We start from the raw sequence: 26,627 nt of genomic DNA, 5'->3' as shown, positions 1-26,627 counted from the left end.
GCGGGAAGGGGGTGACGGGGGACCGGGGGGAACCGGGACCGGGGGGAACCGGGACCGAGGGGCGGGGCTCCGGGAGGGGGCGGGGCCTGCGCGTCCAGCCACGCGCTCCGCAGGACCGCAGCGCGCCTGCGCCGGCAGCCCCTTCGCGGCGCGCTCCCTCATTGGTTGGGGCTCAGGGGTGATTTGCATACGGCGCGCGCCGGCCCCGCCCCGGAAGGTTCGCGCGCGGGGCGGGGCCGCGAAGATGGCGGCGGGGCCGCGCTCCCGGTCCGCGTCCGGGGCCCCGCAGCGCTGAGCGGCGGGACCGAGCGGCCGCCAGCGCCATGTACGGACGGGACGGGTCTGGGGGGGAGCGGGGAGGCCCGCCGGGGGGCCGCGGCGGGCCCGTCGGCGCCCGGGGGTCGGTGTGTGCCCGGGAGAGGGGAGAGGGCTGTGGGCCGGGGGACACCGGCCGGGCCGGGGATCTCGGGACCGCGGCGCTGGGCGGGACGGGGACCCGGGCAGGGCCGAGGCCCCGGTGCCAGGGGCTCGTGCGGGTGGAGGTCTCTGTGGATGGGGGGACCCTGACAGGTCGGGGGTCCCCGTGGGTGGGGCGGTCCCTGTGCCCCCGCCGGCCCCGGCCGTCCCGCAGCCCCCCTCACTGCCCGCACCCCCGCTGTTCCGCAGGGTCCCCCGGAGCCGCGGAGCCCCCCGCGCCGCGCCGCCCCCGCCATGCTGTGCCCGCTGCTGTGTCCATGGCTGCGCGCTCTGACCCGGGCGGGCCCGCGGGGCCCGGCTGCCCGTGAGCGCCGCGGCGCCGCGATGTTCCCCGCCTGCTGCTGCGCCGGCAAGGCCAGGCCGCGGCTGCTGCTGCCCCTGGACCCCTACGGCCATGGGCTGCTGCCCCCCGTGCCCCCGGACGGCGGCCGGGGCCGGGCCCACGGCAAGAGGAAGAGCTGGAACTTCATCCACGAGAAGATGAGCTACGACACCTTCTTCACCATGAAGCGGCTGATCGAGCGCTCGCGCAGCGTGGGCGAGGTGCTGCGCTGGGTCACGCAGAACCCGGGCAAGGTGTCGGCCAGCCACTACCCCATCGCGCTGCACAAGCTGGGCCAGCTCCTGCAGCAGCAGCCGGGGCCGCCCGCGGGGGCCGGGGCCGGGCACGGGCCCGCGGGGCAGGTGCTGGAGCAGCCCGAGTTCCACGCGCTGTGCCAGGCCATCGTCAGCGGCTGCGCCAAGTTCGACAACTTCAGCATCGTCAACTGCCTGTACGCGGCGGCTGCGCTGGGTGAGCCACCCCCGGGGCGGGACGGCACCGGGGCCTGGGGCCGGGTGGGTGTGTGGCACCTGGAGCTGTGCTCTTCGAGGGGCACGGACTGCTCAGACCAGTTCTGCTCTGTTTGGGGGGCAGGAGGGCTGGATGCCCCTCAGGGAGGGCTCTGCTCAGGGGGCAGCACTGCCCTGGGGCACCCTGCTCTGAGGGTTCTGCTTGAGGGGCAGGAGAGCAGGGTGCCCCTGGCTGCCCCGGGAATCAGTGCTGGAGCCAGCGGGAGCCAGGATGCTGGGCAGCACTGCCTGGCCAGTGTGGATCAGCTGCTCCTGGAGCCCAGTTCCAGGCCCTGAAACACCTGAGCACTGAGGTTTCAGCCTTGACTGAACCCTTCCAGGGCACAAGCCCTATGTCACCCGGGCTGTGTCACAAGCCCTATGTCACCTCTGCAGGGAAGAATGTTTGAGGTGTTTGGGTTCCTGTGCAGCTGCCTCTGGATGTTACGGAGCTGGGGCTGTGTGCCAGGGGTTCCCCCTTCACTGGGCACAGAAGACCCTGCACGTTCTCCTGTCACAAGGAGGGGATTGGGGTCTGTGTAAAAGAGGAGTGGGCAGGAGGGCCGGGGGGAATCCTGACCCACTCAGGTGAGACCTCACCTGCAGAACTGCCTCCAGCTCCAGGGAACAACAGCAGGAGGACGTGGAGCTGCTGGAGCAAGTCCAGTGGAGGCCCTAGAGATGCTCCCAGGGCTGGAGCCCCTCTGCTCTGGAGCCAGGCTGGGAGAGCTGGGTGGGGTTCCCCTGGAGAAGAGAAGGATCCACAGGGAGAGCTGAGAGCCCCTGGCAGGGCCTGAAGGGGCTCCAGGAGAGCTGGAGAGGGACTGGGGACAAGGCCTGGAGGGACAGGACACAGGGAATGGCTTCCCACTGCCAGAGGGCAGGGTTGATGGGATATTGGGAAGGAATTCCTGGCTGGGAGGGTGGGGAGGCCCTGGCACAGGTTGCCCAGAGAAGCTGTGGCTGCCCCTGGATCCCTGGAAGTGTTCGGGGCCAGGCTGGACGGGGCTTGGAGCAACCTGGGCTGGTGGAAGGTGTCCCTGCCCGTGGCAGGGGGTGGAACAGGATGATCTTCAAGATCCCTTCCAGCCCAAGCCATTACAGAATTCCATGATCTGGCGGGTGCCTGCCCTTCCGTCTGCGGCTCCCCCCAGCCGTTCCCGTCCCCGGCAGCCCCCTCGGGCCGGGGCTTGGCGGAGCTGCCCGGCCGCGGTTGCCGCAGTAACTCGAGCCCCTGGCGGGGGAGGGGGGCCGGTGCTTTTCTTCCCCCTCGAGCCGGCGGCGCCGGCTGTTTGTTGACGCTGAGCCGGGGCTGCCCTTGCCGAGACCCCCGTGCCGGGCACCCAGCTCTGCTGTTCCCCGCACTTGGTTCTCGCCCCTCATTAACACAAACTCCAAGCCCCTTTTGAGGCCTTTTTACAGAACAAAGCAGCTGCTCAGACCAATTCTGCACGTTCCCCCTCCTGAGTTGTGGTTAACGATAACCCACAGTGACTCGCCCTGTACTGCCCGTGCCAGCTCAGCCTCGGGGGGGACGGGGGACTCTGGGGCCTCCCAGCACTCTGTGCCTCTGCTGAGGAGATCCCTCCTGACAGCCGAGGGCTGGATAACACTCCCGAGCTGCAGGGAAGTGTTTCCCTGGGAGCCAGGTCGGACAGGCTAAAGCTGAGCCGGGAAATGGGAGAAGGTCAGAAAAGCCAAAGGATTAGTCTCTGCCGGAACAAACAGGGTTTAGTCTGGTCACGTGAGAAGTCTCAGTTGTTTTCCAACCACAACTGTTTTTAAAGAACTTTTTGAGGTGAATTTTTTGGTTGCCCAGAGTATCGTGGCTGCCCCAGCCCTGGAATTGTTCAAGGCTGGGTTGGACAGGGCTTGAAGCAACCTGGTCTTGTGGAAGGTGTCCCTGCCCTTGGCAGAGTGAGGAACTGGATGGGATTTAAGATCCCTTCCAACTCAAATCATTCTGGAATTTTGGGATTCCATGAATTATTTGTCCTGAAGATGTTTGAGACTTAGGAAATGAACCTCTCTCATGCGGGTGAGCCGCAGGGCTCCCATTCCGGTGGGGTGGGTGGGAACGACCCCATAGCTCCACGTGGTGTTTTCCATGGTGCGGGTGCGCTGATGTTCCAGCCAGGCTTTGCCTTCCCTTCCCCTTCTGCTACTTGGTTTGGTCACTGACGCGGCACATCCGTCCTGCCCCGGCGGTGGCCTCGTGCCTGAGCTCCGGAGGCGGTTGTGCTGTGGGGCTGAGGTGTGAACTGAGCTGTCTGTGGCGCTGATCCGTGCCCAGTGTCTGACCCGTGCCCGTGCCCCTGCAGGGCTGCCCGGGGAGTCGCCGCTCGTGCGGGTGCTGGAGGACGAGTCCCGCAGCCGCCTGGGCCGCTTCAACCAGAAGGACGTGTCGATGGTGTTCAGCAGCGTGATGCGGCTGCACCCCTCCAGCCCACACCCCCTGGTCGAGTCCTGCCTCAGCAGCCTGGAGCGGCACCTGGAGAAGGAGCGGCACCCGCAGACCCTCTTCCTGCTCCTCTCCTACTACCGGCTGCGGGCGCAGGCGCTGCAGGGCCACGCGGCCTCCGACCAGCAGCTCATCAACAACCGCAAGATCCTGCGGCTGGTGCGGCACACGCTGGGCCAGGTGAGCGCCATGCGGGAGCACGAGCTGGCGCTGCTGGACGAGATGCTGGCCCTGTGCGCCCAGGAGGCCAACAACAAGGCCCTGGAGGCCATCTTCAGCTCCCAGCTCTTCTACGAGAACCGGCAGGAGCGCTTCATCCGCAGCATGGCAGGTGAGGGGTGCCCGGGTGGGCTCCCGGCATTGCTGCTGCCCACACAGGGGACACAGGGCTCTGGCTGAGCGGGGGACACGGAGGGCTCTGGCTCTGCAGCCTTGCCTTCCTGGGCCCCGGGGACGTTGGGGTGGTGAAATCCCTGGCTGGGGCCCTGCTGGGCTCCGGGGGCGGAGCAGGAGGAGGTGTCATGGCCACTCTGTCACCAACTGCCCAGCCCAGCCCTTCCAGAGGGGTGGGACCCCCCATTTCTCCAGGGTTTGGTTTCCCACCGTGCCTCCAGGCTGGGTACAGTGGAATTCCAGTGGGATTTTACAGAAGGGCTCCACCCTGTGCATGCTCCTGCTGTGCTCCAGCTGTGCTTTGGCTGTTCATGACAGGAATCTGCCTGAGCCTCTCACCTGGCCCATACCTGAGGGTTTTTGGGAGCTGTCTGGGTTTTGGGAGGGCTGGTGCTGCTGTCCGGTCCCGTTCCCCTTGCCTGCCCTGGGCCTGTGGTGGGGCAGAGGCAGCCCCGTGGCAGTGCCCGTGCTGTGTTGGCAGAGTGGCTGCCCCGGAAGGCGGAGAACCTCACCCCCTACACCATGGCCCTCATCGCCAAGTACGTGGCGCGGCACCGGCTGCGCGAGCCGCGGCTGCTCGACACCATCGCCAACTTCCTGCTGAAGCGCGGGGAGCAGCTGGACAGCAAGGTGAGCTCCTCGCTGGGCACACCTGGCCTGGGGGAGCCGTGGCCCTTCTCCCCAGCACAGTGGGGTGTCCCAGGGGATCAGGGGTCATGCCCTGACCCTGGCAGGCTCTGAGCTCCCATCTCTGCCCAGTGCTGGGCAGGTGGCCCCGGCCTGTCCCTCGTACCTCCCCGACCCCATGCCCTCTCCTCCTGCCACAGGTGATCCAGAAGCTGGTGTTCCCCTTCAGCCGGATGAACTACCGCCCCTCCAACCATGGGGAGCTCTTCCCCAAGCTGGAGGCCATCCTGGAGCAGAAGGCTGGCAGCTCACCGCTGGCCACCGTCAACATCCTCATGTCCATGTTCCAGCTCAGCCACTTCCCCCAGACCGTCCTGCACCAGGTCTTCTCCCCAGCCTTCATCACCAACGTCATGAGTACGTGGGGCCTGTGCTGGGGGCTCCCAGCTGGCAGAGGGCTGGGGCGGGGATGGGTGGGGGGTGCCCGTCCCGGTGGGCTCCATCCTGCTCCCCCCAGGCAGCCCCTACGCGCTGATCGTGCGCCGGTACCTGTCGCTGCTGGACGCGGCGGTGGAGCTGGAGTTCCGGGAGTACAGCGGCCCCCGGCTCGACCCGCGGTACCGCGTCCTCATGTTCGAGCACGCCCTGACCGCCGACGAGGCCAACAGGAAGTACAGGTGAGGGGGCAGTGCCCCTCCACCGGTCCTCTCTGGGGACGGGGGTCTGTGACCTGCCCCGGCAGGATCACAGATGGTGCCGGGGGAAAGGCCCCACGGCAGCTCTGAGGCCTGTGGGGGAGCTGTGTAGAATCACAGGATCATTTTGAATTGTAGAGTTGTTTGGGTTGGAAAAGGCCTCTGAGAACTCTGAGCCCACCCATCCTCCAGCACTGCCAAGGCCACCGCTGACGTGTCCCCAAGTGCAACATCCACACAGCTGTTAAATCCCTCCAGAGCTGAGGACTCTCCCCTGCCCTGGGCAGTGGTGCCAGGCCTGGGGAGCCCTTTTGGAGGCCTATAGTGTCGTGATTTCTGGAGGAGCTTTTTTACAGAAGGAGCCAGGGCCTGGCCCCTCTTGCCCCCCAACAACAGAGCCCAAAGCTCCTGTTCTTTGCTTCCTGCTCCCGGGGGTTCCCGTCTCTGCGTGGATGTGCTTGGCGGGAGGACGTGTCAGCTGTGTGTGGGGACACAGCCCCCACAGTGCCCCCCTGACTGTCCCCTCTTCTCACAGCTACAAGGGGCTGGTGGCCGAGGCACTGCGGCAGCTGGTGGGGGAGGAGTGCTACCGACAGGACGAGGTGCTGCCCCCGGGGTACTGCACAGGTAACCCCCTGGGCCCTGGGGAGGGGGCTGCCAGCTGGAGGGGGGGTGTGTCAGGGCCTGATCTGGGAGGTTATTTAGGGCAGAACAAGTCCTGGCTGTTTCTGTCACCCCCTTCCCTCTATTGCTGCCTTCTGTGGCGCTTTGGGAGGAAGCTCCTTGAGTCCTCCTGCCACAGGAAGGGGGGTTTTCCTGTGCCTCTGTTCCCTGGCACAGAGTCCCAGCTGGGCCACAGGGGCCCTGAGCCCGTGTTCCAAAAGTCGGGGGTTCCCAAAGCCTCACTGATCCCTGTTGCCTCTCCACAGATTTCCTGCTGTGGATAAACCGTTCGGGCACAGTGCTGCCTCTCTCCCGCGTTCCGGCGGCTTCCAAGGCTCCCCCGGCCACGTCCCCTGCCGCCATGTCCCTGCGCTCCAGCGTCCTGGCCCTCACCTCGGACTTGCAGGACTTTGCCCCGTTTGCTCCAGAGGCGCCCAGCAGCCCCCCAGGCCCCCGGGAGAGCGGCCGGGCCGGGCGGTTCCTGCCCGCGCTCTGCCCGGCCCTGGGGGGCCCCTGTTTCCAGCCCCCCTCGGACTATTACTGTGGGCTGAGCAAGGAGCCATCCCTGGGCAGCCCGGGCAGCTCCACGCTCAGCAGCCCCTCCGAGTGCCTCTCGGCTCCGCCGCCGGGCACCCCCGACTGCTCCCCCCGCGCCTCCGCCGCCTCCCTCTTCCAGTTCCCCATCGGCAAGATCCTGGAGGAGGAGGAGGAGGCCGCCGGCCGCCCTGGCCACGAGCACGGCTGCTTCCAGGGGGAGCAGGCCCAGGAGGACCCCGAGGAGCGGAGCCCCCCCGCCGGTGACGATGCCGGCCCCCCGCCCTCGCCGTGCCGGCCCAGCCCCAAGAGGGGCCCGGGCGAGGGGCCACAGGGCACCGAGGAGATCCAGAGGTACAGAGCGGGGCCCTGTGCCCGGTCCCTTCTGGCACTGCCACCCTGGCACTGCCTTCGGCTCCCGCCCTCTGCGGCACTTGGCCCCGGCACTGTGGGGCACCTACAGACCCCCGTCCCCACCGCCCCGGGGTGCTGGGAACAGCCGGCCCTGCCACCAGCAGGGTCTGTGGGGGCTTGGAGTGCTGCCCTTCATCCGTCGTGGTTCTGGGAGCAGGGTCTGTGGGGTGGGGTGGCACTGGGACGTGGGGTGATGCTGTGGGGTGGGGTGACACCGCCATCCCTGCTGTCCCCTGTGCAGGGTGGTGCTGTCGGTCAATGACAAGTGGCACTACTGCCAGAACTCCGACATCCTGGTGGGATCCCGCGCCATGAGGGACCGGCACCTGCGGCTGCTGGGATACTGTCTGGTGCAGGTGAGCGCCGGGGCCGTGGGGTACGGTGGGTGTTGGGCTGAGAGCTCAGAGCTGGCATCTGACGGGCCTGCAGTTGGGAGCTGGCATCCCCATGGATGGACGGGGTCAGAGCTGGCATGCCCACTGTAAACACTCCAGTCCCTGTGAGGGGAAGCAGGGATGAGGGGAAACTGGGATGACTCATCCGCACAGCTCCTTCTTGCCCTCCCCCACCCCACCCAGGACTTTTTCCATGTGGCTGGCGGGTGACACCAGCTCTGATGGAAAGCAGGGACAAGGGACAGTCAGTCCTGGGCAGCGAGATCTGAACCTGAGGGAGGGGAAGGGGAGGGGGCTCAGCCCAGGCCAGCAGACCAGTGGCAGCATAGGCTGCCAGGGCTCAGGGTGAAATCAGGTGGGGACACACAGGTCCCTGTGCTGTGACTCGTGATCCCATGTGCTGGGGAGAGGGAGGGAGGTTGGACCCTGCCCACCCTGGTGCCCACCCTGGTTCCAGCCCTGGCTGCTCTATGCAGAGCACTGGGGCTGGAGGAGCCCTCGGGCTCCAGCGCAGCCCTCACAGGTGTCTGCAGCTCCCTCAGGAACCTCCAGGTGTTGGTTTAGGGTGTGCAGCTCCCACACACCTGTTTATGGTGGTTGTAGCCTGAGGATGAATCTTTCTGAGGTAAACGGCTCGGAAATGAGCCCTCAGTCCTGCTCACTCCGGCATGGCAGAGTTGACCGGAATTACAGCCATTCCCAAAAGCCGTCCCACAGCCGTTCCCAAGCTCCTCACCCCCCCGCTGCCGCCGGGCCATGCCAGCACCGGCTCCTCCTCATTCCACAGCTCAGCAGCCCAGAGCCCCTTGTTTGTGCAGAGCTCTGGAGTCCTGTGACTCTGCTGAGGAATTGCCTGGGAGCTGCCCAGGGCTGGGAGCACGGCCGGGAGCAGGGCTGGCTCTCCCTTGGGCAGCATTTGGGCAGGGCTGGCCATGGCCCCAGAGCAACAGCAGGGCCGAGCCCCCATCACGCTGAGGGGGCTTCCCAGTGCCCACCACTGGGCTCCAGCTGGTGCCACAGGCTCTCTGGGACGCCCTTGGCTGTGGAAAGCACAGCAGGGACCCACCTTAAGGGACCTTAAAGCTCATCCAGTCACCCTTTGCCATGGGCAGGGACACCTTCCACTAGCCCAGATTGCCCCAAGCCGTGTCCAGCCTGGCCTTGGACGCTTTCAGGGATCCAGGGGCAGCCACAGCTTCTCTGGGCAACCTGTGCCAGGGCCTCCCCACCCTCACAGCCAAGAATTCCTTCCTAATATCCCATCTATCCCTGCCCTCTGGCAATGGGATGCCATTCTGTCTTGTCCTTGTCCCCAGTCCCTCTCCAGCTCTCCTGGAGCCCCTTTAGGCCCTGGAAGGGGCTCTCAGGTCTCCCTGTGGAGCCTTCTCTTTTCCAGGTGAACACCCCCAGCTCTCACCTGTATTTCAAGGGGCTCCAGCCCTCAGAGCTTTCCTGATGCTTTATCCCTCCCCTGTTTTGCCGGTGGTTGGAGTGCAAGTCCCAGTGCCCCTCATTCCTGCTCTGTGAGCGCTGGTGGTGCTCTCAGGGCTGTTGGGCCAGCAGAACTTCCAGTTCTCCCAGTACTCCTTCCCCCCTCATGGAGGCCTGAGAGCAGGGCTCGAGATACCTTCACGAGTGTGCCAGGCTCGTCCTGGCTGCAGTGGGGGCTGGAACTGGGGCCATGGGTGCTCCCTGGGCCTGCCCCTCCCTGCACCCTGTCCAGGGCTGAGCGGGGGCTTGTCCGTGCTTCCCGTGCCCTCCATCCCCTTGGCAGGAGCTGCGCTGGCCTCCTTCCCAGGGGGAGCGTCCCACATCCTGTTCCTCCTCCCACCACCGCCCACAGCTGCAGCGGGCTGGGGGCTGCTGGCACTGGGGGTGCAGGTGGTGCTGGAGCTGGTGTCACTGCTCTGACGTTGTCCCTGTCCCCTGACAGCTGCCCTACACGGAGCTGGAGAAGGTGAGTGGCATCGAGGAGGCCAAGCACTACCTGCGGCAGAAGCTGAGGGAGCTGCGCTTCTGAGGGATGGACCCGGGGGGGGCTGTGGGGGGCCAGGTGGGTGCTGCCAGCCCCTTCCCCTGGGCAGGGGGATACGGAGCTGCCCCCCATCCTGGGGGGCCAGGGGGATATGGAGCTGCCCCCCGTCCTGGGGGGCCGGGCTGTGGGCCCAGGCTGTGGGCGCCTGTTCCCACGGGGGCGGGGGCCTGTGAGATTATTTATTGCCGTTACGGGGGGCTGGGGTATGACTTGAGGGGTGCGGGGGGGTTGGTGCTGGGGGTGGGGGGAAGGTCCCTCATGGCCCCCCTGCAGTGGCTCTGCCACCCCAGCATCGCTGCAGGGGCCAGGCCTGGGCTCCCCTCGGCACCGGGGGTGTCCCTGTGCCCCCAACAGCTGCCGGGAGGGGGTTTGGGCCTGGCCCCTCCCTGGGGTGCTGGGGGTCCTGGGGGGCTACAGCAGACCCCGCAAGGGCTGGGAGCGGGTGTGCACAGGGGGCTGTTCCCAGGGCCTGGGCCAGGAGGAGGGGGGAGCTTGGGAAGGGGGGAACTTTCCAATAAAACTGGTGAAAAGTGTGCAAAGTCCGATCTCTTTATTAGTCGAAGGCAGCAGGGGGCCCCCGGCCCCCCCCGGGCTGGGCCCAGCACAGGGCAGCCCTGGCCCCCTCCCTGGCAGCCCCCCAGGGACCGGCCCCCCCCTCGATGGGGGGGCACAGGGTCACCCTCCAGCCTCAGCCCCGCGCTGGGAATAAAGCTGTTTATTGCCATTGAGTTCCTGTTCCATGACCCCCGCGGGGCTCAGGTGACACCTGCGTGTCGGGCAGTAGCTGGGGGGCTGTGAGGGGCTGTGGGGGGACCTGCAGCGCTGCTGGGGGGCCAGGGCCCTCTGCCCCACGCCGTGGGCAGGAGGTGCCCGAGGGGGCTGTACCGTGAGGGGGGTCAGGGGCCTCGGCAGGGCAAGCCTGGGGCCGGTGTCTCTTTGGCAGGTGTGCCCCCCGAGGGCCCAGGGAGTGTGGGGGTCTGGCCACGCAGCTGCTGCCCCCGGCCCCGCGGCGCGGGGGTCTGGCTGTGCCCAGCCTCCACCACGGGCTGCTCACCGCCGGCACCATCACACGGGCATCGGCATCTCGTTGTACTCGTCCACACCTTCCCGCTCATCCAGGATGGGCTCGGCCTCAGCCGCGTCCAGCTGCGGGACACGGCGGCTGAGGGGCAGCAAGGACTCCCTCGGCCCTGCCCACCCCGGGGGTCCAGCCCCCACTGCCCCCCAGGGACGACAGACACGGCCACTTACACATTTCATCTCCCGGTCGGTGAAGATGCGGCTGAGCAGGCACATGCGGAGCGGCACGGTGAGGATGAGGATGAAGGGGAAGGCCAGGGAGGCCACGGTGGACATGACGGCCCAGAGCACGGCCAGGCAGCCCAGCTGCAGCCCGGTGAAGAGGTGCATGCGCAGCGTGCGCACCTGGCACGGGCACGTGTCAGCGTGGGCCGGGCTCCTCGTCCCCCTCCCACCACGGGCACAGCCTGCCCAGGGGTACCCACACCCCAAACACGGCCCATGGCCCTGCCGGGGTCTGGCTACCCCCGAGGAACTGCCCTGGCCCCCTCTGCCCCCCTAAGCAAGGCTCTGCCAGAGCCTGCCCTGCGGACACCCCAGTGCCCCCACCCACGCGTGCCCCAGGCTGGCTGCTGCCCCAGCCAAGGGTCCTGCCCCCAGTGACTCTCCCGAGGGCCCCTCCCCACCTTTTTGACATAGGTGACGTCAGGGTGGTGCTTGGGGGGCATCAGCAGCAGCTGCAGGCGCTCGTAGAACTGGATGCCGTTGAGGGAGGTGACACCCATGTAGAGGAAGATGCCGAAGAGCACAGCCAGCGGGATCTGCCGCAGCAGGTCCCCGATGACGATGGACAGCCCTGGGCCAGAGCAGGGTCAGCCTGGGCAGGGGGGTCAGCACAGCCCCCTCACCCCGCTCCACCCTCCCTGCTCGCCCCCATCACGTGGAGAAGGTCCTGCGTTCCTGCACCCACAGGGAACAGGACGGCCACGACGATTTGGCCAGGGCTCAGGGTGCCCCAGCTCCACTGCCCACACTGCCCCTGCACAGCCACAGCCCCCTAAGGCTCCCCAACCCCTCCCCCTGCTGCCCTCACACCACCGCAGCGTCCCGGCTTCCCCCAGGGCCAGACCTACCAACGAGCACGGCCACCAGCAGCCCAGTGACCCGCTGCTCCTTCACCTCCTGGATCTTGGGCTTGTCCCCGGGTGCCACGGCCTTGCTCATGACGGTGAGGGCATTGGCGTGGGTGACCGAGCGCACGGTGGCCGCGGCGAGCCAGGGCAGCCCAAAGAGTGCAAAGAAGCCACCCATGGCCACGATGAGCAGGAGGTCGAGGTGGAACCCGGAGCCCTTCTGCAGCATCCGCTCCTTCTTGCTGATGATCAGCCTGGGCACAAGGGCAGACGGTTGGCACAGCTTCCCCCGGCCACACCGATGACCCCACCCAGCCCTGCTGCGCTCACGTCGTGATCTGGGTCTCCATGAAGATGAGGATGAAGACGAGGACGGCAGGGAGGCCACTGGCCACCATCATCCACACGGGGAAGTCGCTATGCTCACCCAGGGGGTTGATCACCCAGCCCCGCTTGTCCGGGGCCGTGACCGAGAACCCGCTGGGCACGCTCAGCTTCTGCAGGGGAGAGAGACGCTGGGTGGGGGTGCTGGCTGTGCCCTCCAGGGTGAGGGGGGGCACGGAGTCACCCCCCACAGTAGCTGGACTTGAAGAGAGATGGAAGGTAAGACACTGGGAGCTGGAGGCACCTGAGTGGGCACAGCCATAGCGGGGACAGATGGAGCCACTGACCCACACCCAGGACAGAGGGAAAGGGCACAGGGACCCTGCAGGAGGAGGCGGGGGGGGCCCCTGCCCAAGGGGTGGGTGGGTGCTGACCTGTGTGTAGGTGTCCTGGATGCTGTAGTCCACCAGCACCATCACCAGGATGGCGATGGGCACCCCAAAGTCCCCGATGAGCCGCCGGATCTGGGGGAACGGCCTGGCCTCAGCCTCCCGCCTGCCCCCCCCCGTTCACCCCAGTCCCCCTGGGCTCACTCCAGCCCCCCAGGCCCCTGGCTCAGCCCACCCTCCCCCCAGCTCAGCTCAGCCCAGCCCCACAGCCGCCCCACGGCCCCACGCACCCGTCCGGGGAAGAAGCGGCTGTTCTTGAACTTGCGCAGGAAGAAGGCGATGAAGAAGGTGCCGGCCATGAGCACAAGCGAGAGCAGCGCCGTGTTGGGCTGCCCCGTGACCTTGGCAGCGCCACGGGCGGCAGTGCCAGTGGCCGGGGCGGTGCCGTTGGCTGTGGCCACGCTGCCATTGCCCCAGGCCTCGACCGAGCCGTTGGCGGGCAGGCAGCCGTGCAGCGGGTGCTCCTGGAAGATCTGCAGCAGCGGGACGGGATGGGACACTCAGCACCACATTCTGCCCAGCCGCCCCGCAGTCCCTGGCCCCACCAGCTCACCTTGGCCAGCTTGGAGAAGGTCTCATAGATGAAGATGAGGGAGATGAGGAAGGCAAAGATCTCCTGGGTGAAGCGGGAGACGAAGCGCACCAGGAAGCTGCCCTCGAAGGCCACCATGACCAGCACGATGAGGATGAGCCAGAAGCCGATCCAGACACGCCCCACCAGGTACTCCAGCTCGTTGGACGTGCAGAACTGCCCAGCCGCGGGGACAGACGGATGGACAGATGAGTGTCAGGATGGCCACAGGGCTGGGCAGGGGCCCGGCAGTGGGGCCAGGGGTGATATGTCCCCCTGGGCCCCGGGGCAACCCCCACCCCCTCACCGTGAAAAAGGCCTCCTCAAAGACGAGCAGCGGCCCCGAGAAGCCGATGACAAGCAGGGGTTGGGCGCCCAGCAGGCAAAAAAGGACGCCCTGCAGCGACGTGGAGATGATCAGCTCCGACACCCCGATCAGGTCCTGCGTCTTCTCCCCTGCGGCAGGACAGGCTCAGGCACACCGGCAGGACCGGCCTCTCGGCCCCACGACGTGGCCCCGCCCCAGGTCCCTGACCCGCTGCATCCTGCAGCACACACGGGGCAGCACCCGGCAGTTCTGCAGCCCTCCATGACTCCACCACCCCTCACAGCCCCCCACAGCCCCCCACTCCCCTCGCACCCCCTGCACTCACCCAGCAGCCCCCCAAAGGTGATAGCTGGTGACAGCGCGGCAAAGTAGATGAAGATGACGGCGGCGATGCACTGGGGGTCCAGCGCGTCGCGGAAGTCGCTCAGGTAGTGGGGGTACCTCCGCCGTACGTCCCGGATCAGCCCCCCAAAGGGCCGCCCCGTGCGCCTCAGGGGGTCGTCGTCCTCTTCGACCTCATCCTCCACCACCTTCAGCTTCAGCAGTGCTGGGGGCAGACACACAGACGGATGGACGGTGAGACCCCAACAGCTGAGACCCCCCCACCCGAACCCTGCCCCAGGTACCTTTCTCCTCAGGGGACTTGGGCTCCAGCAGCAGCCTCCGTTCCTGCTCCATCCTCTTCTTCAGCATCTCGCGCTGGAAGTGGGCGACGCTGCGCAGCAGCTCCTCGCCCTGCACCTCGCTCGGCGGCAGCACCACGCTGCAGTCCAGGAACTCGTTGATGGCGTTCAGCAGGTCGTGCCGGTCGTCGGCCAGGTATGCGGCCTCATGGAATTGCTGGGGGGGAAATGGTAGGGTCAGTGCCCACCCCACAGCGCTGCAGTGCCCTGAGACCACAGCACAGCACAGCCCCCAGCCCACAGCCCCAGCACAGCCCTGAACCCCCATCCTGGCACAGCCACGAGATGCCCACTCAGCACAGTCCTGAGTCCCTGGCCCCAGCACGGCCCTGAGATCCCCGGCCCCAACAGGACACCCAGCCCAATCCTGGCACGGCTCTGAGGCCCTGGTCCCAGCACAACCTGAGCCTCCCCCCCCATCCCATTCCGGCCCTGAGCCCCCACCCCAGCACATCCCTGAGCCCCCCGCCCCGGCAGGACCCCGCTGCCCCGTGGACCTTGTCAGACATGAGTGTGGAGATGGAGCGCCCTATCTCGTGATAGTCCATGTGGGTGCTGCTGGGGCCCAGCAGCACGAAGAGGAACCGCACGGGCACGGGCACCTCCAGCACCGCATCCAGCTCCACGGCCTCCTGCAGCCGCACAAAGGCCATGGTGGGCTGGTCCAGGAACTCCACACAGCCTGGGGGGCACAGAGGTCAGTCAAGGGCCCAACACACTGTCCCCACCCCCCTGCCCTGCCCACCCCTCCGTACCCACAAGCACCACCGTGGCCTCGGCGTTGTCCGGGATCTTCTCCAGCAGCTTCAGCTCATGCTTGGACTTGGAGCGAGTGATGCCGGCTGGGGGCGTGGGGGTGAGGACCTCCCTCTGCAGGGACAGAGCGGGGGCTGGGGTCAGGCCCCTCCCGAGGGCACGGGCAGGGCTGGGGGGCCGTGGCACCCACCTCCCGCTCCACGTCCACACGTGCGTCGTGCTCGGCAGCGTGGCCAGCGATGAGGGGCTCGGTGACAGCCGGCTCGGTGCCCTCAGCCACGTGGTTGGTGCTGTGGTGGTGCACGAGCAGGGAGCCCAGGCTGCCCGCCGAGATGTTCCGCGGGAAGGAGAATTCCTTCTCATCGCTTGGGTGGCTGCAGGACAGAGCCAGGTCTGTCCGTGGTGGCCCGACAGTACAGCCATCACCAGGATCCTGGGGACAGCGCCGGCCCTGTGGCTTGGGGAGCAGAGCCCAGGGGAGGGGGCTGCGTTCACGCTCCCTGTGCCCACCTGTGCTTGAGCAGCAGCGCCCGCAGCACGTTGGCGCGGTCCTCGGTCCGGATCTGGTCTGTGATGACCATCTGCTCCACCACCTGGTGAGCCACCCCTGGCAGTGTCTTCTGGTCCAGATCCAGGAGCACAGCCCCTGGCAAGGGACAGGGGGCTGAGGGCAGCGGGAACGGGACCCCCCTCACCGCGGGTGCCGTGGGGTGACCCCAGCTCCCTACCGTGGGCCAGGGTCTTGCGGAGCTCCAGGAGGCTGCGGAAGGAGAGGGAGGCCACGTGCGGTTTGCCCCAGCGGTCGGTCTCCTCCTCCACGTCCTCCTCAAACTTGATCCAGCGAGCCGTCTCCTTCCACTGCAGCTCCTGGTTCTTGTCCACCACCAGCTCGTTCAGCTCCACGAACACCTGCGGCACGGCCAGGTCAGCGCCGGGATCCCTGGGACCCCCATCCCTGCCTGCCCCCCGCCCCAGGACCCCGCACCTCGTGGGGCTGCCTGTCCTGCTTGCGCTGCCGCATGCTGGGCTCCTTGTGGTCCTTGCTGACGTGGACCACCTGTGCCTTGGCGCTCTTCCGCACCAGGTGCCGGCGCACGCCCGGCACGTCCTCGAAGCGGTGACCTGGTGGGGAAGGGTCAGTGACGGTGTGGGGTGGGCAACCTGCGGGGCTCACAGCCCCGCACTCCAAGCCCTGGCACGGGGGGCACAGCTCCAGCATGGGGGGCACTGAGCCCTGGAAGGGGGGACACAAGGGGCTGTGGAGCTGTTACATCCTGCCTGGGACATCTCAGGGCAGAAGGACCATCCCAGTGCTGGGGGCAAGTGCTGCAGCACCAGGGGTCACCTGCACCAAGGCCCACATGTGCCCACTGGCACACAGGCTCTGCCATGGCCACACTCCCCTGGGAGCTCTGAGGAAAAAGTGTCACCCGTCACCCTGCGAGTCCCCAAGCTGCGAATCCCAGGGGCTGGCGAGCACCCAGGGGAGCCACCGCCACTGCCATCATTGTCACTGACTCCAGCTGCCCCAGGCACAGCTCCTGGCAGTGCTCCACAGGGACCTGGCACCCGGGATGGGTCCCCTGCTGCTGTGCCCAGTGCTGGGAGTGGGGTCAGCACCTGTCCCCAGCATGGCTTGGCTGCAGCCAAGGGGTGATCTGGCACTGCCAGACCCCCCCAGACCCACCGTCCCAGAGCCCCTCGTCCTGGCAGTGCCACACCCCCGGTCCCAGACCGCCCATCTCCAGCCATGCCCCCCCAGCACTGCCCGACCCACCGTCCCGGCCCCGCTCACCCCGCCCGTGGTCACTGCCAGCGCGGCCCCCGGCACGGGGAGCCCCCACTCACTCTTCATGTAGTCCAGGTCTGCCGAGGCCAACGTCTGCGCCTCCGACTCGTCCGTCGGCATCTTCTGGTACCGGTCCTGCTCGGCAGCCGTCATGCTGCCGATGCACCGCCGCTCGTGCAGGTTGTAGCTCCGGTGCCCCGGCTGCGATTTGGGCGTGGGGCGACCCGGGGACCCGGCCTCGGCGGCTGCCCCCTCTCCTGGAGCCCCCTGCTCCGCATCGGGGCTGCAAGTCAGGAGCCCAGCTCAGCACCGAGCCCCCCTCTGCACCCAGCCCTGCTGTGAGGGACTGGAGGGGGCTGCTCTGCCATGGGGTGACCAGAGGAGGCTGCCCATCCCCAGAGAGCCCCAGCGTTGCCCGACCCCGGCTCACCTGCCTGCCCGGGCATCCTTGGGGGTCGTGGCCCCCCGGGGCTCCGGGGGGGAACCGGGCAGTGCCGCGGGGGTCACCGGCTCCTCTGCCCGGTGGTCGGTCACCTCATCCTCCTGCAGGAAGAACTGGGGCGCGGGGGGTGAGCCAGCTGTTGGGGAGCCACGTCCCCCAGCCGTGGGCAACACTGGCTCCAGCTCCTGTGGTGACCCGGCCGCGCCCAGACATCCCGAGCCAGGGGGGCACAGCGCTGCCCCTACCCCACTGCCCTCACCTGCACTGCCTCGGCCGGCCCAGGCTGCCGCAGCTCCTCCGCCGACCGCTCTGTCTCCGTGTCGCACACATCATCCTCATCCTCTTCAGCCTCCTCGATCGTGGGGGTCTCTCCGGGGACGGAAGCACGCCGGGCCTTCTTCTTGCCCTTTTTTGGGACCCCCTTTTTGCGGCGGGCATCAGGGGGCAGGTGCGTGGAGAGCGGGTGGTGGATGTGGAGGGACGACTGGCGGTGGTCTGGAGGAACGGGGAGGTTGGTGCCCTGTTCTCTGCCCCTTCCCCGCTCCCTACTTGCCCCCTGCCCATTCCCAGCTCCATGCCTGCCCTCGGCCCCGCTCACACTCAAAGTCCTCCTCGCCGTAGCTGCGTCCGGCCTCCTCAGCGTTTCGGGGGTGAGCGTCGCTCAGGATCTCCTCGAAGCGCTCCACGCCCAGCGCCTTGTTCAGGTCCTTCTCCTCCTCCTCCTCCCCAAAGACAGGTGAGCCAGCACCCGGTGCCTCCTGCTCGGGCTGTGGGCCGGCACCGGGGCTGAGCAGGCACTCAGTGCCGCTGGCATCGCCACCACCACACCACCGGCCCCCAGCACACCCCAGTCACACGGCCCCCTGCATGATGGGCACCCCAGACAGGGGGCTCTCCGGGGTCCCCAAAGGCACCCAGGGACCCCGTAGCGTGCCCACTGCGTCATTCACACCCCACAGACCCCATGCACCCCCAGCACACCCCGTACACCCCCATTCCCACCCCACACAGCCCACGCACCCCCAGCCTCAGCACTGTGCTCCAGCGTTGCCTCCAGCCCACGTGCCTCAGCACCCCCAGTGCCATGCCCTGGTGTCATGCACCCCTGTGCACCCCCAGTGCCATGTCCTGGTGCCATGCACCCCTGTGCACCCCCAGTGCCTGCTCGCCAGTCAGCCAGGACCCAGCACCCCCAGTGCTGTGCCCCTGAACAACCTCAGCACCCCCAGTATCTTGCCCTGGTGCTGTGCCCCACCCCCAGTGCCCCCATGCTGTGCCCCCCACACACCCCCAGTGCCATGCCCGGTGCTGTGCTCCCCGGTACAACCTCAGCCATCCCAGTGCTGTGCGCTGGTGCTGTGCTCCCCCCACCAGCCCCTAGTGCCGTGCCACCCCTGCTCCCCAGCCCCTGCGCCCGCAGGGCCCCCGCACTGTGGCCCCTCCCGGTGCTGCTGCTGCGCCCCGGCCGTGGGTGCTGGGGGGCAACGGGTGGGCTCGGGAGGGAGGGGCTCGGGGGCAGGGGGGCGGGGCTGGGGGGGCAGGGCTGGGGTGCAGGGCTGGGTGGGGTAGAGGGACGCGGGGGGGGCGATGCGGGAGGGAATGCGGGGCGGGGGGGGTGTGCGGGAAGTGCAGGACTGAGGGGATGCAGAGGGGTGCGGGGATGCGGGGAGTGCGGGACCGGGGGGGCAGGCAGGGGGTGAAAAGCTGGGGGGGAGCATGCGGGGGCTGCGGGGCTGGGGGGACGCCGGGGGGGTGCGGGGGGCGCGTCCCCGGCCGGTCCTACCTGAGTCATGGCGGAGCCGCTCTCGCCGCAGCTCCCGCAGCGCTTTATCGGAGCGGCGGGACCGGCCGGGGATGGGGCCGGGAGGGGGGGGCCGGGGAGGGAACCGGGGGGGGCGGCGGCTCCGTCCCGGCCTCGCCAAATATTGACGGAGCCGCCCCGCGCCCGCCTCAAGGTGACGGAGAACGCAGAGGGCACCGGCGGCACCGCGGCACCGGCGGCGGCTCCGGAGCGACCGACCCGACCCCCCCGGCATGCACCGGCCCCTCCGGCTTACACCGACCCCCCCCGGGTTACACCGGCCCCCCCGGGTTACACCGGCCCCCCCGGGTTACACCGGCCCCCCCGGCATGCACCGGCCCCCCCGGGTTACACCGGCCCCCCTGGCATGCACCGGCCCCCCCGGGTTACACCGGCCCCCCCGGGTTACACCGGCCCCCCTGGCATGCACCGGCCCCCCACCAACTCCGACCCCCCGGGACGCAACGACACTTCGGGACGCATCAGCCCCCCCGCCGATCCCGGGATCCCCGGAACAACCGGCTCCCCCTGCTGAGCTCAGATCACCCCCCGGAACGCAGCGATCCCCCGGTGGAGCCCCGACACCCCCACTGCTGCACGCACCCCCCTCCTCGGTAAATCCCCCCTCGCCCCGGTAAGGCAGGAGCGTTGCTCTCCCCGCCCCCTCCGGGGGTTGCACTGCCGTCCCCCCGCCACGGCCCCCCAGTGACCCCGGGATGAGGCTTGTCCCGGACCCGGGCTGGGGACATGGGGATGGGGCACTGGGATGGGGGGGGCACCGGGATGGGGGGCAGGTGGGGCGGGGGACACCCCCCGGCAGGCAAAGGGCGTCTCCCATGCACCCGGGGCAACCCAAGTGAACACCCACAGCACTCGCCCGTCCAGGGCGGTGCCCGACCCCCCTGTAGACCCTCAGCACAGACGTCACATTTGGGCACAGCCGCGGTGCCCCGTCCGTGTCCCCACCGTGTGGTGACCCCAGAGCCCCCTGAGCGGGGTGACCCATGGGGGTGACTGAGGGTGACCCGGGGGTGACCCAGGCCACCCATCACAGCCCCCAGCCTGGCACACCAAGGCCCCCACGTGACAGCAGCAGCGGCATCAGGACATGTCCTGCACCTGTATCCCCCTGCCCTTCCCACCTTCCACCTTCCCCGTGACCCCTTTGATCCCCCACGGCCTCTGAGCCCCTCTGGCCACGGCCCAGCACCCCCGACCCCGCCCCGCGGGGCTCCATCCTGCACCCTGGCAGCTCCCGTGCCCGGCATCACCCCGGCACGGGTGGGACGGTGCCCTGGGTGGGCACTGCACGGGGGGCTCCGCCGGCCTCCCGAGGCCGCAGCTTACCGGGGAGCCCCGGAGGAACTCCATGAGGTCGGGGCCGGTCCCATCCCCGGTCACGTGTGTGCCACGGGGACTTGCCAACGGCACCGGCAGCCCCGACGCGCAGGGGGTCAATCATTAACCCAGCCTGGGACCCACACCGGGGCAGCGCTGGCACCATGGGCACTGAGGGCACCGCCACAGCTGCGGCACCAACGGCACCGGCACTGCGCCAGCCCCAAGGGCACTCACCGCCCCGGCACAGCTGGCCTGGCCTGCCCTGGGGGGCTGCTGTGGGGCACAGCCCTGCCCCACGGCTGAGCTGCTCTGCCAGCACCCCACAGCCCTGCCCACACCTGAGCAATGTGGCGGTGCCACGGGGCACTTCCAGCACCCCACAGCCCAGTGATGGGGCCGTGCTGTGCCACCCCTCACCCCTCCGGGCAGCATCAAGGGGTGCAGCCCCCTGTCCCCCCAGCCGCAGGGCTGTGCCCGCCACCACAGTGGCACTTACGCTCTGGAAGGCTGTGGAGACGATGTGGTGGAGCTCGGAGGACACCTGGGAGTGGGTCATGGTGCCGGCACGGCCCCCGGCACCGCCACTTAGCCCTTCTCCTTCTCGCGGGGGCTCAGGGGTCGCTGTCGGGGCAGCATAACCTGGGGGGAAAGAGGGGGCTCAGGGGGTGTCCCCAGGGCAGTGCCGTGGGCAGGGGCCAGGGCTGCCCCTCCTCGGGCCGTGCTGGCTCCAGGCTGGTTTGTCTTGGCCACTGGTTGGAATGGGAGAGCTGTGGCCAAGACAAACGCCGGGAGGGGAGCAGAGCCGGGGCAACGGGACCCCGGGCAAGCACCCAACCCCGCAGGGTGTGGGCAGGGTGCCAGACCCAGGGGGCCACAGCAGTGCCTGACCCCCCAAAGCCCCACAGTTCCCCTGCCCAACCCAACTTCACCCCACACTTGCCCCTCGGCAGCTCCCTGGGCCCCGCGCTGACCCCTCTGGCACCGGCGTGCCGCGTTTATTGCTGCGGGAGGTGGCCCCACGTGACGGTGGGGACCGAGGAGGGTGGTGACGGATGACTGCGTCTCACATGGGTGGCATCACCGTCCTCGTCACCATCACTGCTGGGGTGCCAGCACGGTGGCCACAGTGAGGCTCGAGGAGTCGTGATCTCAGCATTTGCCAAGGCCGCGGCTTCTCGAGCCCTCACCAAGGCCCTAGATCCCACCTTTTCCCAAAATTCGGTGCTACCCTGCTCCGGCTGCTCCCTAATCCCCCGCTCCCGGGGCCAGAGCCAGCACATCCACATTCCAGTGAGCAGATTATCCGCCCTGCCACGCCGCTCTCCCCGGGCGCCCGCCAAGCCGCCGCCAGCATTCAAAACCCCCCCGAAATTCCGGATGGGACCCTCCTACGGGGAGACATGGTGCTGGGCTACCACCTCGGTGGGTGCTGGGGCACTGGAGCAGGATGGCATTGCTGTTCCCAGTGCTAAGCAGCTTTTTGGGTTTAATCCTGTGGGCAGCTCAGGATTAGTTTGGGAACACACTGGGATTGTTCTCGGGAACATCGCGCTCTCACCATAATGCCCAAAAAGGGGGTCCCAGCCCCCTGACCCCCAGGTGCCACCACAGAGACCCGGTAGGACAGCAGCACAGGGGACACGCAGTCCCTGGGAGCCAGGGGCATGACCTCCCTGGAAAGGGTGACGGCAGCCAGGGGGGCAGAGGGACACTTCTGCTTTCCGCAGGGGTGGCTGAGTCACAGAGAGGCAGCGGCCCAGAACACCACAGGGCTCGTGCCACCCCTGTGGAGCCAGCCCTGATCGGAGCCCCACGGCTGACCCTGCTCCCAGGGCACTTTGACACGCTGGGATGGGGGGACAGGTCCAGTGGGAACACCCCAGGATGGTGCCACTGTCACCACGCGGCTGTGGTGGCACCACCTTGCCCTGCTCTGGGGCAGGAGGGTCGGGCCGTGCCCCCGTGGCCGTGGCAGCGGCGGGACCGTGACGGTGGCAGCGCTGGCATCGCCACCAGCCGCGCCCTGTGCGCGGCCCCCAGCACAATGGCCCCTTGTGCGAGGCCGGGCCGCCCCGATAAGCGGGGCAGGGCCGCGATCCCGGGCGGCTGCCAGCGCTGGCCACGCCGGGAATGACCGGCCGCTGCCATGGGCGCCCAGCGCCGCTGCCACGGCCACTCCCGCGCCGCCGGAGTCACATTCCTGGGACCAGCCCCAGCCTGCCTGAGCCGCTGAGGCGATTAAAGGGCTCGGCCCCGGCCCTACGCTGCCGTGGGGCTGCCCCACCGGGCCCACAAGCTCCTGGACCCCTCCTGAGCTGGGACCACCAGCACCGCTGGCACTGAGGTGGCAGGATGAGTGGGCCAGGACGATGATGCATGAGGAGGGATGGGACTGGGAGTGGGGAAGCCCCAGGGCAGCCAGTGCCCCCCTGCCCCCTCCACCGTGCCGGAGCAGCAGGAACCCCCCTGCCACCAGCAGTGCCGTGACTCCTGTCGCCACGTCTCCTGCCACCACCATGACACCCAGCAGACCCCTGGCACAGGCTCAGTGCACACACACGTGCCACCCACGCTTGTGCCCACACCAGCGGTGAGGCTGACGGTGACCCCTGTGCCACATTCCCCAGCCCCAGAGGAGACACTTGGCTGGCCCCGTGGTGACAGGGGACACGCCGTGTCCCTCACAGCCCCCCTGTTGGCAGGCCCCCAGGCACGGCGTTTCCAGGTGGGAGGGATGGCTGGGGCAAGCCCAGCATGGCTCAGGCTGTGCCCAAGGACACGCCCAAGGAATGGGGGAGTCAGAAGACCCCCAGTTCCCTGCACCCCGAAACAGAGGGGCCTGGTGGGTGCCCCAGCACTCTGCCCACCCCCAAGAGTGGGAGCCCCCTGCAGCCCCTCGCTCCCTGGCCCAGCTCACCTGGCTGCTCCAGGACACACCCGGGAGATGCCGGCACCCCAAATGCCCACCAGATCCCACCTGGCAGAGGGGGTTGTGGTCCAGCACTCCCTCATCACTGTGGGGGACACGGTGGGACGGAGCTGGGCCAGACACCACCGGCTCCTGCCCGGCAGAGCTTCACGCACTGAAACTCTGGAAACCAACACCAAAAATATCTGCCCCCCCCACACCCCTCAGCCCACAACCTCGAAACCACCAGATCTGGAAATGAATCATGGCTCTGCACCCACGTGGTGTCACTGCCACCACTACTGTCACTGACACACCAGGGACCCCCCCGCCGCCTCACTGCCATTTTGGAGAGGCCAGGACCCCCACGAGAGGCTCTTGCCATCACCGTCAGTGGTCCCCACCACCATCCCCATCCCAGTCCTGGGAGGGGACAGGCACAGCTGCCCCCCACAACCCTGTGCACTGGCACTGACCCCTCGGTCTCTTCAGAATGGGACCCCCATGGGGAGGTGGGGGGTCTGGCTGGAGGGACAGCCACACCATCACCCGCGGCAGGGCTGGGGGACACCCCGGCTATGCCACCCCCCGGGCTCAGCACGGGCTCGGCCACACTCACCCCATCGCCCGCCGACCCGGTGAGCTCACGGCTCCAGCGGCTCCCGCGGCTCCCGGGATCGGGTCCTGCCCCAGCGGGGACGACGTGGGACCCGCGGCGCGGCGGGGTTTTGGCCCGCGGGGCCCGGCCGGAGCGTGGCCGGAGCAGCCGCGCTGTGCCGGGAGCTGCCGAGCGCTGCCGGGAGTTTTATACCGGCTCAGGAGGAAAACAAGCCGCGGGAGCAGCGGCGGGAGCGCGAGGCTTTGTTCGTGGAGCGGCCCCGGATCCAAACATCGGCCGTGCCAAGTCCCGACGGCTCCTCGGGCAGCCCCACCTCGCCGCGGCTCCCGTGGCGACCCCGCTCCTGCCCCGCGCGTCTCTGGAGACACAGGGGACACGACCCCCTCCATGAGCGCAGGGACCCACCTCGGGCGAGGGCTGTGCCCATCCTCTTGGCCTCGCGCCCTTGGAATGCCCCAGTGCGGCGCCCTCGGGCAGCCAGCCCGGCCCCTGCGGCCACCACGTCCCCTCTAATGACAGGCTGTGACTGTGGGGGCTGCGATGGGGACACCGCGGGGACACGGCTCCCACGGTCCCCTCCCTTCCGCCGGCTGGGATGGCATCCGTGGGCAGGGGGGCACCTGAGTCACCCCCAGCCCTTCCCAGTGAACGAGGGGCGGTAGGAGGGTTCCCCAAACCATACTTTGGACGCTCCTGTCACCCTCTGTCTCCTGCAGCGTTGCTGCCCACCCAGGACAGGTGACAAACCAGGTACAGCCCTACCTGGGCACGAGGCCAGCCCCGCTCCCGGCCCCCGAGCCCCCGGGAGCGCGGGCGGAAGGGCTGCTGGCGGGGAGGCACAGGCGCCGGTGCCAGCGGATCGTTAGGACGATCAAATCCCGGGATTTTTGGCAGCCGCTTGAAGCGGTGCAGCGACCCCGAAGGGCTCGACAGCGGGGTCCCCACCGGAGGCCCCCCCGTGGGGGGACAGGAGGGGCACGGAGCCCTCCCCGCAGCACCGGGAGGTGCCAACATAATTCCACCACAGAGCAATCCCAACTCCTGACACCGGATCGGAGGCCACGGGGGTCTCTCCAGCCGCGGAAAGGGAGGCAGCCACAGGCAACGCGTCTCCCAAAGCCTGCTCCCCGCCCCCAGACATGCTGCCCCCCTCCCTGAGGGCGCGCTCCGGGGCCGTGGGAGCCCACGCTCCGTGGGAGAGCCCCGGGCTGGAGCCGTGCCCGGCGTTGCTCAACCCCGGCTGGTTTCGCAAGGGGCAGAACCACCCGGCACCCGGCACATGGCAGCTCCCGGCGGGCGCCGTGCGGCCACTGATCCCCCGGGCCCCTCACGCCCTCCGGGGGAAGCAGGACGGTGGCAGCTGCCTGGATGATCCCAGTCCCCTTCCTGGTCCTGTGGACCCTTCGGACCCCTCTGCTCAGGGGGAGCCATTTGGGGGGGGGCTCCAGATAGGTGACCTCGGTCCCCACCCCAGGCCCCTGACTCCTCCTCGGTCCCCTCCCCAGCCCCTCTGCCTGGGAGGAGCGGGATGGCAGCAGCTGGCTGGGTGACCCCGGTCCCCCCCCCGGTCCCGTGGATCCCCCGGACCCTCCACTCCAAGCGAGCCGGTGGGTGCGGGACAGCACTGTCGTTGGCGTCAACCCAGTGACAGGGACACACCCCCAGTCCCCTCCCCGGCCCATGGACCCCTCGGACCCCTGCGCTCCGGGGGAGCCCGTTGTTTCCGGATGGCTCCAGCCCGGTGACAGGGACACACACCCCGGGTCCCCTCCCCGGCCACACGTCTCTCACCTGCCGAGAGCTGCCGGGCTCAGGCACCGGGGGGGAAGCGCATGGAGCAGCCTCGCTGCAAGAGAGAGGGTGATGAGTGGTGAAGGGTCCTGGCTCCCCCACTCCCGCGGGGCCCGGGCCCGCCGTCACCCCGAGAGCAGGGTCTGGGGTCACCTGAGACCACCCCGCACGTGGCTCCGGTGGTGGCGGGGAGGGGCCGAGGTTCGATGCCCCGGGTGGCATCGTCACTTGTTGGGAGGATGGAGGTCCTTGGGGGTGCTGGGGGGTCCTGGGGGGCGGGGACTCTTGGGATATCCAGGAGGGTCCGGGGGGTCCCGGGGGGGGGCCGCGGGATGCCCGAGGCCGGGTGCTGCTCCCTCCCGGCTGAAGGAGCCGGGGTTCACGGAGCGCGTTCTGGGGGATCCGGAGCCGCGGGGCGCGGCACAGCCCCCCGACCCCCCCCAACGCGGCCAGGGGTCTCCGGGGGGGGCAGCGGGGGAAGCGGAGCGGCGGCCGCGCCGGGACTCGGGGCTGCCATGGCGGGGGAGCCCAGGACGGGGACGGAGACCGGGACCGGGGCTACCGCGAGCGGGCAGGGCGGGACGGGAAGGGCCGGCAGGGGAGCGGAGGGAGAGCAGCGGAGGGAAAGCAGCGTGCGCGACACAGCGGTGGGGAGCGGGGACAGCACCGGCGGGGGACGGGCGGGCGGGGCACTGGGACGGGACCGGGACGCGGACCGGGATCGGGACCCAGACGGGACCGGCCGTGCCACGCCCCTCCAGCCCCGCCACCTCCCTCGCCGTGCCGGTCTCGGTGCCGGTCCCGGTGCCGCCGCTTACCGGACAGTCCGGCCGCGCCGGGAGGGTCTGCGCGTCCCCGCGGGGCGGAGGGGCGGGAGCGCGCCGGGGCGAGGTGGGGCGGCACCGGGCGTGTCCGCACCGCTCCCGGCTCCGTCCCCGACGGGCGCGGACACCGTGCCCGCAGGGGATCCCCGCAAGGACCGCGCCCGGAGCCGGTGCCGCGGGAAGGGCGGGCGGGAGGACCGGCGGGAGCAGACGGGCGGCGCCGGGACTCGAACCCGGAACCCCGGGGCGGGGCGGGCGGGGCGGGGGCGGGGCCGCGCGGGGCGGGGCGGGGCGGGGCCGCGCGGGGGCTGCCGGGAGGGGCC

General features: G+C 69.1%; 2 protein-coding genes across 4 annotated transcripts; one reads left to right on the top strand and one right to left on the bottom strand.

Moving 5' to 3' along the window:
• Positions 1-246: 246 nt before the first annotated feature.
• Positions 247-9,735, top strand: FASTK (Fas activated serine/threonine kinase). The gene is made up of 10 exons (XM_027730478.2): positions 247-325; positions 667-1,270; positions 3,630-4,100; positions 4,644-4,792; positions 4,990-5,206; positions 5,307-5,466; positions 6,020-6,111; positions 6,414-7,035; positions 7,337-7,451; positions 9,424-9,735. Exons 2-10 carry the CDS (start codon positions 712-714, stop codon positions 9,508-9,510), a joined length of 2,472 nt encoding a protein of 823 aa, XP_027586279.1. The 5' UTR covers positions 247-325; positions 667-711; the 3' UTR covers positions 9,511-9,735.
• Positions 9,736-10,058: 323 nt separating this feature from the next.
• SLC4A2 (solute carrier family 4 member 2) lies at positions 10,059-26,503 on the bottom strand. 3 transcript variants are annotated; one of them, XM_027730473.2, is made up of 24 exons: positions 26,299-26,503; positions 25,481-25,535; positions 20,659-20,801; positions 17,619-17,787; positions 17,280-17,515; positions 17,009-17,133; positions 16,638-16,861; positions 15,775-15,911; positions 15,518-15,698; positions 15,300-15,435; positions 14,980-15,163; positions 14,789-14,903; positions 14,531-14,715; positions 13,977-14,190; positions 13,676-13,897; positions 13,330-13,478; positions 13,005-13,199; positions 12,682-12,924; positions 12,437-12,526; positions 12,009-12,175; positions 11,679-11,932; positions 11,232-11,401; positions 10,777-10,950; positions 10,059-10,671 (listed from the first exon to the last, which is right to left on the bottom strand). In XM_027730473.2, exons 3-24 carry the CDS (start codon positions 20,716-20,718, stop codon positions 10,591-10,593), a joined length of 3,711 nt encoding a protein of 1,236 aa, XP_027586274.1. In that variant the 5' UTR covers positions 20,719-20,801; positions 25,481-25,535; positions 26,299-26,503; the 3' UTR covers positions 10,059-10,590. The 3 variants fall into 3 exon arrangements, with proteins under 3 accessions (XP_027586274.1, XP_027586276.1, XP_027586278.1); XM_027730475.2 differs by lacking the exons at positions 25,481-25,535; positions 26,299-26,503 and adding an exon at positions 23,690-23,824; XM_027730477.2 differs by lacking the exons at positions 20,659-20,801; positions 25,481-25,535; positions 26,299-26,503 and adding an exon at positions 18,804-19,024.
• Positions 26,504-26,627: the final 124 nt, after the last annotated feature.

Source organism: Pipra filicauda, unplaced genomic scaffold, assembly GCF_003945595.2.
Source record: "Pipra filicauda isolate LSUMZ 115617 unplaced genomic scaffold, ASM394559v2 scaffold78_size3787270_pilon, whole genome shotgun sequence".
Taxonomy (NCBI): domain Eukaryota; kingdom Metazoa; phylum Chordata; class Aves; order Passeriformes; family Pipridae; genus Pipra; species Pipra filicauda.
This window is presented reverse-complemented; position numbering and strand designations above follow the sequence as displayed.

Coding starts and splice junctions, on each gene's coding strand:
- FASTK (XM_027730478.2), top strand. CDS start 712: ATGCTGTGCCCGCTGCTGTGTCCATGGCTGCGCGCTCTGACCCGGGCG. Junction 5,207..5,306: donor CTTCATCACCAACGTCATGA/GTACGTGGGGCC, acceptor TGCTCCCCCCAG/GCAGCCCCTACGCGCTGATC. Junction 5,467..6,019: donor GAGGCCAACAGGAAGTACAG/GTGAGGGGGCAG, acceptor CTCTTCTCACAG/CTACAAGGGGCTGGTGGCCG.
- SLC4A2 (XM_027730473.2), bottom strand. CDS start 20,718: ATGACCCACTCCCAGGTGTCCTCCGAGCTCCACCACATCGTCTCCACA. Junction 15,912..16,637: donor AGACCTGGACTACATGAAGA/GTGAGTGGGGGC, acceptor CTTCCCCACCAG/GTCACCGCTTCGAGGACGTG. Junction 15,164..15,299: donor GCGCTGCTGCTCAAGCACAG/GTGGGCACAGGG, acceptor TCTGTCCTGCAG/CCACCCAAGCGATGAGAAGG.